The sequence below is a fragment of the Triturus cristatus genome, chromosome 1_1 (assembly GCF_964204655.1).
Source record: "Triturus cristatus chromosome 1_1, aTriCri1.1, whole genome shotgun sequence".
Taxonomy (NCBI): domain Eukaryota; kingdom Metazoa; phylum Chordata; class Amphibia; order Caudata; family Salamandridae; genus Triturus; species Triturus cristatus.
The window spans coordinates 40,966,401-40,978,490 of NC_140579.1; the positions used below are offsets into that span (position 1 = coordinate 40,966,401).

At 48.3% G+C, this 12,090-nt stretch overlaps 1 protein-coding gene across 1 annotated transcript in view; it reads right to left on the reverse strand.

Moving 5' to 3' along the window:
• Positions 1-7,631: 7,631 nt before the first annotated feature.
• Positions 7,632-12,090, reverse strand: part of LOC146869304 (uncharacterized) — a 77,891-nt gene continuing 73,432 nt past the window's right edge. The window contains exons 3-4 of the mRNA XM_085647126.1: positions 9,084-9,169; positions 7,632-8,250 (exon numbers count right to left, since the gene is read on the reverse strand). Coding sequence (XP_085503252.1) covers positions 8,146-8,250; positions 9,084-9,169 — 191 coding nt within the window. The 3' untranslated portion in view covers positions 7,632-8,145. The remainder of the gene's footprint in view (positions 8,251-9,083; positions 9,170-12,090) is intronic.

The following is a 12,090-nucleotide window of genomic DNA, read 5'->3' on the forward strand; positions in this document are numbered from 1 at the left end:
CTGGGGGGGCGGGGGGGGGAGTGGCGGCAGACAAAGAGGCAGGCAATGATAGGGGGGGAAGAATGGGGGAAGGGTATTTGTGTAAGAGCGATGAGGGGGTGGGTGTGGGAGGGGCGGGCGGGGGTTCGGTTTTTTTTGTGACCCTTTTTTTTGTGTCCCTGCTGCCGATCCGGGGGGGGGAGGGGAGGGGAGAAGATGTAGGTGGGTGGGGTTGATGGGGGGTAATGAGGAAAAATTGTGCAAGTTAGCGGAGGGCAGGGGGGAGATTAAGATTAGGAAGGTTGCCAAAAAGAGGGCAGAAAGAGGTCTAGGTTGGTGACCGAGCAGGGGTTCAGTGCTAATAAGGTAGGGGGGGTAGCAGATTGGGGTAAGGGATGCGATGGGGTAAGGGTTGGGATGAGGTAAGCAGGAGGGTAGGGGAGAGGTATGAATGAGAGTTCGGGCGGGCAGTGGTGATTCTCCTAGGGTGAGGAGGGGGAAGACTTTGTATAGCAGAGAGGAATAGAATGGATAGGGAGGTGAGTGGCAATACAGTAGAGAGAAGCAACAACAGTAATGATGAATATAGGTATGCAGTAAGTGGCACAAACAACAACGGTAATGATACATATAGGTATGGAATAAGCAGTGAATGGTTCAACAACAACAGTAATGAAAAAGTAAATGATAGTAATGACAGTGAGTGAGATGAGAGAGAGTATATTTTAAGTTACAGGATTAATACAATCAATTTAAAGTGCATGTTGATATTGATAAAATAAGTGATGGGGGTATAAGGAGGAGGAGGAGGAGAGCATGTAGGGGCAGAAGAGGAGAAAAAGTTTAGAGCAGGTAGTCAGGGTGCGTGATAGGAGGGGTGGAGGCTTAGAGTGAAAAAAAGAGATAATAAGAGGAAAAAGGAAGGGCAAGCGCGTAAAACAATGAGAAGTCGTCAAAGTATTGACAGGCCTGTCTGGTGGGGGAAGGTTAAAAGAAAGTTCCGGATTCTTGGGAGAAAGCGTATGGTTGAGGGCCCAGGGATCAGGTCCAAGGAATAGGGCACGGTCTTCTGTCGTTGCAGGGGGTGAGGCAGGAGGAGTACTGGGTATGTCAGAGCATGGAGACGGTCTTCGGGTGATCGTCTGTACAGAGAAAGTAGGGGAGAATGCGGAATGTTAGCTCATGGGGATGCAGTTAAGTGAGACTTGATGGAAAGGTTTTCTAGGACGGACCAATGACAAGGCAGCGTTGGGCTTTCAAGTGCGGTTCAAAATGGTGGCAGCGAAACGCAATCAGACTCTAAAATGGTAGCAGTGAGCCAGAGTTTCATCAGAGGTTGCGAGTAAAAGAGACTGGGATCAAGGGGCACCAGCCGATCCCACAAGTAACCTGTCCATTCAAAACAGGCTCATGCGGCTTCTGTTAGACCCCATGAAAGGGGTCTACTTGGGTTCAAGTGAGGTGCAGAGCTTAGGGGATCCTGGGCCGTCATTGGAGAGCTCTCAAGCTAGTAGTATGGAGCCACTGCTCAACCCTACCTGCCAGTAACCCTCGGGGGCTATCTCGGCGAGTATCGGGCAGGCAGCGGGGAGTCACAGCTCGGGCGCACCAAGTCTCATGTGTTGATTCAGGTGGGAGCCTCAGTGGATTCATTTGGGGCCTCAATGGTGTAGCACTGCAGTCCGTGGCGAGAAGGGGCCAGAGGGGGCTCAGCAGGTCTGAAGCCACAAGGCAGATCAGGCTCAAAGAATCTCTGGGGCCATCCCACCAGGTACCTTTGTTCAGGTGTCGGTTGGGGGGTTTTCCTCCTTTTTTCTCCTTCAAACAAAGGCCCAGACCAAGTGAGAAACGGGGGGGGCAGCAACCCCAGCCAATTCACTTTAATTAAATTAAAGTAAGGTAAAGTAAAGTAAAGGACCCCCCATAGAACACAGTGTACTCACCTTGAGCGAAAGCGTGCTGAGACCGCAGTCCTCCGACACTGATCAGGGAATCACTCAGCTCCAGCGTTGGCTTCACAACGTCGGCTCCAATGAATCCAATGTGCTGTCCACACTCACGAAGAGCGTCCTCCGTCTATCTTGCGGTGGTTCAGTGTGCCTGCAAATGGCCCCTGGTGGGCAGCGGGAAGCTGGGGCCGAGCCGCAAGGTCTGATCGGGTGTTCGCATCAAGGGCAGGCTCCGGGCAGCGTCCGTTAAGGCAAACAGCGTGTGCAAGTTAAGGCATCGGGACACTGGGTCGGTTCTTCTGACCTGGCAGCGGTCGGGTCAGGATTCGAGCAGCGGGCGCCCACAACACAGGCCTTCGACGAGGGGGGGGGGGGGGGGCTCTCGTGGATCGCAGTGGTCTAAATCCTCGGCGGCGGTTCCCAGGATACCACTGGGCAGTCACCTCCGAGGAACAGCAGTGATTCAGCCGGGGCCGCGCCGCAAGGTCTGATCGGGTGCTCGCATCAAGCGGCAGGCTCCGGGCGGCGTCCGTAAGGGCCAACAGCAAGTGCAGATAACATCGGGTCTGCTCTTCTGACCGGGCAGAGGTCAGGTCAGGACCGGAGCAGCGGGCGCCCACAACGCAGGCCTCCAACGAGGGCCACGGAGGTCGGGTGATGAGTGGAACCGCTGGAGCGAACCAGAGAGCCAGGGCGCTGCCCAGGGAGCGAAGAAGTCCAGGCAAGTCAGCGTTGAGTCCTGGGGTAAGACTATAATCTAATTTGCTTTCACTCCCTAAATTTCAATGGTAGCAGTTTCAATGGTAGAGATGCAGCATTCGGATTCAGGTAAACAGGGGATAAATACCGATTTGGTATTCCCCTACCCTGGAGCTCTGCGGAGGAGCTCCTATTCGGCGGCCATCTTCCTCCTCCTCAATCCTCCTCATATAGGGGTCGATTCTCTGAGCACACAATTTGCTATGTTTTGTTTGTATTACTTTGCCATCTTTATTCTGGATAGGTTGTAGCTATATCTGATGTATAAATTGCACATAGCACAAACTTCCTCTTGAGCACTCTTGTTTCTAAATGTACAGACAATCATGCTGCCTATAAATAATCATGTGATAATGAATAGAATAAAATAGCATTGATTTGCCAATATCATGGTGATGTTTGAATAACTTTATTATAATTTTTGTACCACACTGATGTGACTTCCACTGTGACCATTACCTTATGTACTGACAACAATACCGAGCACTCATCGGCTGCATTCCCAGGTCAGCACTGCACATAGATGCAGCGTGCGCATTGCTGCTCGCTCCCACCACAATACTCCATGGGAGTAAACTTTTTAGAAAAGGTGGGGCATGCACTCACCATTAGCCATTTGCAGGCTACCATTTTGAAATGACAGTCACGAAAGCTAATGCAAAGCATGGGAGGAGTCAGGCCCCACAAAGTACAGACAACAGATCGCCTAACAGCGCAAGCGCTGTCTAGGCTAGACCTTACATGGCTTTGTAAATCTGGGAAGGCACACTGTGCCGCTGGTGCATCCCAAAATGTTACACACGGGTGGTGCAATGGACTTGTAAATAAGCCCCCGAGAACATAGTGTCACCTACAAACAGGTCAGCCAGTCCAATGTAGAGCATGTCCTCCCTGGCAGGGAACGTAAACTGTGACAATGAGCTGTGAACTCCTGCATGTCACTGTTAGAACTGGGGGTCTCTAGTTGGCAGAAGTAGGTACCATTGACCAAATAGGGGCCCTTGCTTCTAGTCAGGGTAAGGGGGTACACTCCTAAAAAAATACCTGCTGACCCCCTTGGTAGCTTGGCACGAGCAGACATGCTTATTTCAGAGGCAGTGTGTAAAGTATTTGTGAACACATACAGTAAACCAGGGACAACACTACAGTTGGGCACCATACAAGTTGCAGTATAAAAGAAAGTATTTTTTATATAGACTTAACACAAGATCACAAAGACAAAAACCCACAATACTGTACTTTAAATATGGTAGAAATAGTTTAGTTATCTTAAGATGTAAAATGCAACACTTTAAGTTCAATGTACCTTTGGATGCGTAACGCAATACAACGAAAGTGTTGCAGGGAAGGTGATGCATCGGTTCCTTACACACAAGAACGGTGATGCATCAGGGGTCTACTGATGCGTAGGGGTTAAGTCGGTTCTTCTCTGCGTGGGGAGGTGATGCGTCGGTTTCTTACTGCGCTTCCGTGGCGATGCGGCCCGCATACCCGTGATGCGATGAAGATCCGGTGCAACGTAACAAAAATGGTATTCTTCTTGACGCGACACGATGCGTGCACGTCCGATGGCCGTGCGGCGAGTCAACGATTCTTCTGAGCTGCGACAGGCCCTGCGACACGCTTCCCAGTGATGCGGCGGCATCTGATGCGACATCAATCCTTTTCTCCGGCGATGCGAGGCGCTTCGGCAACAATGCGACAACTGCAGCGGCGACACGCTTTCCCAGTGATGCGACGACAGCGGCTGCAGCAGCGACACGCTACTCAGAGGATGCGGCAGCATCTGGGGCGACGTCGATCCTTTTTTCCGGCGATGCGAGGCGCTTCGGCAACGATGCGGCAACTGCAGTAGCAACACACTTTCCCAGCGATGCACGACAGCGACACGCTTCTCGGATGATGTGACGGAGTCTGGGGTGAAGTCGATCCTCTTCCCTGGTGATGAGAGGCGCTTTCGCGTTGTCAAGCGGCAGTTCGGCAACAAGCTTCTTCGTGCGTTACGCTTCCAGCTCCTTGCGACACGCAGTCCCTCAGAAAGCCCAACACAACTGCAGGCACTTCACTAGAACTCTTGGGGAGCTGGTGGGTGAAGTCTGTTGTCCCTGAGACTTCGGCAGGAGGCAAGCTCTATCTCAGGCCCTTTGTACTACTTTCATACAACTTGTGAAGTAACTCAAAGTCATTTCTCCTCTCATTGACAGTCAGGCGACCACTGCAGGCCAATCCCTCACGCTTAGGGATAGTTTCTCCTCAGCCTCTCTGGTTCCTCTCCTCAGCAAATGTTTCTTCTTGTTTCCCAAAAGTGATCTAAAGTTCTGGGGTCTGGGTCCCCCTTTTTATACACAGGTTCTCTGAAGGCAGAGAGGCCTTGCCTAGTCCAAACCAGTTCTGGAGCACTTTGTTTACATGACTCCTTTTCTTTCACAGTGCAGGGCAGGGACATCAGACGCACCACAGGAGGTGGAGCTAGCATTGTGGAGGGAAGACACAGCCCTATTCTGGTCCCAGGTGCAACTCCTCCCACCCATATGCATGCAGATCTCTCTATTCAGCCCTGTGCCATCTCACCCTGTCTCCTGGAATCCCCCAGCCCCTGTCACTCAAACTCCAGACAAGGAATACACAACCTAGCGGAGGCAGGCTTTGGATAGTTAGACAAGAAAATATCCACTTTCTAAAAGTGGTATTAAAACCAACTTAAAAAAATATGTATTTTATCTTTCTGAGTTCAGGCATACTAAACTCAAATTTCTACCTAGTTCCATGTATCTGTTAGGATCATAAGATGTAATAATCAAACTGCCCATTCTGGCCTATGGAGAACGGGTAGCTTTGAAATAGTGAAAAATGAAAATGGCTGTAATTCACCATTAGGACATGCCACACACATCAGGGTGTGTCCTACCTTTTACCTACAATGCACCCTGCCCTTGGGCCTACCATAGAGGTTACTAATAAGCAAAAAAGGGAAGGTTCAGGGACTGGCAAGTGGGTGCACTTGCCCAGTCAACATGGCAGTACCAGACTGCACACATGCTCTGCAATGGCAGACCTGAGACACATTTTACGAGCTGCTTCTGTGGGTGTCACAACCAGTGCTGCAAGCCCACCAGCAGCATTTGATTTACAAGCCCTGGGCACCCATGGTGCACTGTACTAGGGTCTGACATGTAAATCAAATAATCCAATCATGGAGTCACTAATCCCTACATCAATTTACCATAGGGAGAGCATATGCACTTTAGCACTGATCAGCAGTGGTAAAGTGCCCAGAGTCATAAAACAGCCAACACAAGGTCAGAAAAAATATAGGAGGAGGGCAAAAGGTTCAGGGATGACCCCGCAAAAAGGGCCAAGTCCAACAGTCACATGCGGTTTCCTTGTTACCTTCCTGTGACACAGCTGCATGGATTGTTCATTTTATGGCTAGTATACTTACGATGTTAGTACTGGTGCACATCATCTGTCTAACTTTAGAGCACTTTAGCTGATGTAACTCTAGTACCTCTGTAATGTTGCATTAAACGGGTGACAGAGCACAGACCTTGTACGTTCCAGCTGCACAATTACATTGCATTTCTCAAAGTGACAAATATACTACATTTCATATAGTCACACATTTAAGAACAGGCGCTTTAAGTCATTTTAATTGCAATAAATGCAATTTCATGTTACATCCTTTTGTTCATTCATCGTCTTTTTTTATTCGCATTGACATCCATTACTTTGGAAACTTGTCCAAGTGATCTCCTTTAATAATTTAGTTTTTATTAATGAATTCCTCATTATCTGATAATATAAGGCACATTAATGATCAGTGATTAATGTGCATATTGTGTGACTGTTATTTGCAAACCAAAATCTATTATATTGACACAAATTAAAACAATATAAAAAGACAAATGAACAAAACAATGTAAAATGGAGGAGAATCTATTACAATGAAAGGACTGTGCAAGGGGGAATCCCCTCTCTTTGTAGGCAGCTCACTATCTTGGTTTGCAGTACCCGAGGACAGCGGATAGACTCCCAATGCACGCCTACATTCAGCTTCAATTGGCAAAACACTTCCAGAAAGGGTGCCTCAGTAGTGGAGGTTCAGTCATTTGCATATAATCAGTTTTCAGTCAAGAGACAAAGAACCCAGGTCTACACCTTGTAAAAGGTGGCAGTTTCACCGCTAGACCCCCACCTTCTACCTGATGCAGCCCTAGTCCACCAATATTACGCAGTTTAACAAGGTATGGGAGATAGGTACTGCAAGTAGATACATACTGCATGATTTAACCAATCATAAAGAGAATAGGAACCAGAAGTGTATCAGTCATACAATGCACACACACAAACACTTTCACTGCATAACACCGTCCCACGGATTCACAAGACCAGGACTGGAGGAAGATCTTTCTCCTACCTCACTGCCAAGACCTGGAACACCCCGCCCCTCCACCTCAGTTCAGGAAGGATCTGAAGACCTGGAACACCCCCGCCCCTCCACCTCAGTTCAGGAAGGATCTGAAGACCTGGAACACCCCGCCCCTCCACCTCAGTTCAGGAATGATCTGAAGACCTGGAACTCGCCCCTCCACCTCGGATCAGGAAGGATCTGAAGACCTGGCACACCCCGCCCCTCCACCTCAGTTCAGGAAGGATCTGAAGACCTGGAACACCCCGCCCCTCCACCTCAGTTCAGGAAGGATCTGAAGACCTGGAACACCCCGCCCCTCCACCTCAGTGGACCCTATTTAGGTTCAGGTGGTCAGGATCCATGTAGATTTCAAGCGATCCACTGACGTCACTAATGTCCTTCATTTAGATTCACTCCACGTACATTTATTTCTGTAGATATCCTGAAAATCTTGAATGGATCCGCATGGACCTATTACAAAATTGCATTTCCGTTAAAGCCTATTTACATTTTTGTTAAATATGCTAAAATACTCTTAGAAAGTGTTCATTTTATTCCCATAGCTCTTTCAAAACATATCATTTTGTCCAAGTTCCTCTGAATCTGCATGAACCCTACCAGCATGGAGGCCAACCCTTGACTGCATGGAGGCCAACCCTTGACTGCATGGAGGCCAACCCTTGACTGCATGGAGGCCAACCCTTGACTGCATGTCCTTCTGTCTCATAACAATAGTCATCTCCATTTTCGCGCAGAGAGTTTAACATGACCCACATTGAGGGAATGGATTGAACTTCGCACATCGTAGGACCAAATTCCTTCTTCAAGAAGAACTTTTCTTCACGGTGATCCAGACAATTAGAAAGGATATGGCAGCTTCGTGGCACTGGGTGGAGCATTGGTGGAGTTGTTCTCTGGCCTGCTTGTATGATAGAAGTGATGATGGCTAGTGGTTTCATCTCCAAGCCGTACACAGCCGTGTTCAACGGTCATTGGGATGTCTTCAAGGACTCTCCAAGAGGCTGCTGGTACAACAGATCGCATGAGTTACGGGGACCCCACCACGGTCCTACAGTCCAGGCTGGCCCGAGATTGTTTCATGTATAACTGAGCACCGGACGATGGAAACCTCTTCTCCAGAATGTTGCAGACCTGCAGAGGGAGAAAACAAACTTACTGCATCTAAAGCCAAGAAGGATTAAGTGAATACCTAAAACAAGCACGAAAATAAACCACATGAATTCTCTCTAAGAGAGGGCATACATTGGACATCATTTTGGGGTCGACAGGGGTCTCTATTGCGACTCCTGGCTTGCCCCGTGTGAACCATGGCATTACCAATGTGACCACTGCCCTCAGAGGTGGCAAAAGTAGTGCTAAGAACAGAAAGCAACCAGTGGCCTGATGAGCACTCAGTGTCTGCAACTCCCACTAAGAGGTTACACTTTTAGTTAAAAAGAAATTCATTTAGAAGTGCAAAGGTCACGTTCTAGAATACTGAATATAATTAAAGTGCTACGTTCTTAGTTCATTGTATCCTTTATACCTGTCAAACTACTTCTGGGAGTCCCTGAAAGACTGGAACCCTGGACGTGGGGACTTGTGTGACCTGAGGGCTTGAAAGAGGGGGCGATCTCCATGGTAACAGGTTTGTTTTTAGAAATAAACCACACAGGCAGCGGTGTATCGTACCATCTGCGTGGGGGGGGGGGGCATTCAAGAGTCCATTTAAGATGGTTTAAAACATGCACTTTACCAATATAAGCAAAGCAGCTTGAGAGAGTGATGGCTGGTGAAAAAGTAATGTGTGCAGAGCACATCCCCCCCTCACGCCACCCATGCTGAGGACTGGTAAGAAGAGTAAGGCAGGAGACTGTCTTCACACAGTCTTCCAGTCCTTCAGCTGGAGGCCTAGATAGAGGTCTGTTGAGTAAGCCTTCACCCACCCTGCTCGCTGCAGCTGTGGTGTAAAGCACTGCACGTACCTCCTGCAGCAGCGCCCGGCCATTCAGCTGGTTGTTGAGGTCGATGGGTCCGAAGCTCCGGAAAGTGACCCTCGCCGTTGCCCTGCCTGTTGAGAGAAAGAGAGAGACAGGGTGAGAGAGAGAGAGAGAGAGAGAGACAGGGTGAGAGAGAGAGAGAGACAGGGTGAGAGAGAGAGAGAGAGAGAGAGAGAGACAGGGTGAGAGAGAGAGAGAGACAGGGTGAGAGAGAGAAAGAGAGAGACAGGGTGAGAGAGAGAAAGAGAGATACAGGGTGAGAGAGACAGGGTGAGAGAGAGAGGGGGGGAGGTAAGGAGAGAGAGAGAGAGACAGAGAGAGACAGAGAGAGAGACACAGAGAGACACAGAGAGAGACAGAGAGACAGAGAGAGAGAGAGAGAGAGAGAGACACAGAGAGAGAGACAGAGACAGAGACAGAATGCAGTGGGTTTGACCTTACACTGATGTTTACAATCCCTTGAGAAAATGGGACACTGTGAACCCCCTGAGGTGGACCCTGCAGCGGGGCATTGGCACTGAAGTAAATAGATATGAGACAAAAATATACAGACAATAGGTGGTCCCCACGTACCTGCAGTGCCTCAGCACTATGAGTCTCCCCCAAATTAGAGCATCCGTGACAATCTGTGTCCTACCCCACTTCACAAAGTGCTCTGGTCACACAGACTGCAGTGCTCTGGTCACACAGACTGCAGTGCTCCGGTCACACAGACTGCAGTGCTCCGGTCACACAGACTGCAGTGCTCCGGTCACACAGACTGCAGTGCTCTGACTAGTCACACAGACTGCAGTGCTCCGGTCACACAGACTGCAGTGCTCTGACTGGTCACACAGACTGCAGTGCTCTGACTGGTCACACAGACTGCAGTGCTCTGACTGGTCACACAGACTGCAGTGCTCTGACTGGTCACACAGACTGCAGTGCTCTGACTGGTCACACAGACTGCAGTGCTCCGGTCACACAGACTGCAGTGCTCTGACTGGTCACACAGACTGCAGTGCTCCGGTCACAGACTGCAGTGCTCCGGTCACAGACTGCAGTGCTCCGGTCACACAGACTGCAGTGCTCTGACTGGTCACACAGACTGCAGTGCTCTGACTGGTCACACAGACTGCAGTGCTCTGACTGGTCACACAGACTGCAGTGCTCTGACTGGTCACACAGACTGCAGTGCTCCGGTCACACAGACTGCAGTGCTCCATTCTATCAGTCCTCACTTCCTTTGGCTGCAGAAGTGAGCCACGCAGCTTTACCTGAAAGAAGCACATGATGGCGCTCTAGGACGACTTATCCACCGAGGGATTTGAACCACCAGGAATCACATGACCTATCATCAAGGCACCTATCATATGATTCCGCACCTACACACCTTTCACCTGTCTCATCGACTAGACACATGTCATCCAAGGACTCCTCGCCAAGACCCCTTTCACATGACCTGTCAGCAAGACACCTCTGATAGGACTCATCACCTGCACCCCTTTCACTACAGCACATGTAACACTTACAAGCACATGTCCAGCTTTTTAAATACACTGCACCCTGCCATATGGGCTGTTCAGGGTCTACCCCAGGGGTGACATCTGTATTAAAAGGGACGATTTAGGCCTGGCAAAAGATGTATTTTGCCAGGTCGAAATGGCAGTCTAGAACTGCACACAGAGGCTGCAATGGCAGGCCCGAGTCATATTTAAAGGGCTACTTAAGGGGGCGACACAATGAGTGCTGCCGGCCCACTAGTAGCCTAACTAAGGCTTCTGGTTTTCCGTTTTACTGATTTTTACAGATAAAACAGGCAGAAACCAATGCTTTTCCTATCTGCATTAATTTTTAAAAGTGAAAAAATACTGAAAATGGTACTTCTGCCGAGAGACTCTCCATTCTGACTTCATAAGTTCCAGGCAACAGCTGAGCAGATAGACAGCGTGGAGAGTTAAAACACAGGATGAGATTATGTTAAATACAGGCATATGCTAACATATATTTGTAGTGTAATGATAATATATACTTGTGAGTGTAATGTTTTCTTACATGTAGCTGCTTAATTTGCTAAAACATGACAGGCCTTGATATAGGAGTGCATGTCTAAGAGTTAAATAGCCATAAGCGTTTACATCAGTATAGCCACTAGGCTGCACTTAGAATTTTGAGGTCTGATTGCAGCTAAGAGCTTGCCATACCTGTAGCCAAGCTCCTGGGAGCCATGTGGATACTTTGCGGAAAAATAACACCCCCGCCTTAACTCACTGTGATTCTCCGATTTTATCTTGTTCATTTTAAATTGTAGTGCAACAACTTTGTTGTTATTTTTAGTATTTTATCTTGTTTATGCAAGCTGATAACTGAACCCATCATGGCACTCTTGGCGTTTTTTGTAACATTTGATTGGCTTACGTCAGACTGTACTGTACAGTATTGTTTTTTTTATTATACACTGTTGTACTTGCACTTTTGATAGCCCAGGAGGCCGAAATAAAGTTATTTGAATAGAATACAATAGCGTTAAATAAATGAAGAAATATACCATTTTACAGTTCCATTTATTCTCAACACACAAAACAAATCTGGATGAATACAGACGGAAATGTAAAAACAAGTTGACCCCTGTAGCCAAAGTCACCGCACATTGACCGTGGACCGAAGAGTAAGCCCAGGAAAACACCGGTCACCGGATAGGCAAGGTAACTGTCTGGCCAAGTCTTTTTGGCCCCTGTGAATCGCCCCCTGCTGGAGTTGGTCACCCAGATTGGGCCTGAGTAGCCGTACTCAGCTTTACAAAAGTTTTCAAACTAACCGCGAACCGTGGTAATTACCAATGCTTGTTTGCAATTTGAATGAAAACCAGTGACTTATTATCTGCTTAGTAATTTAAATTTTCAGAACATTCAGGTGGATTTTGTTCATTTTAATGTTCAACTATTCATAAAAATAAGAGTGTTTTTTAATAAACTGGTGTTGCATTTCTTTCTTATTTAACTATATTTGGTGC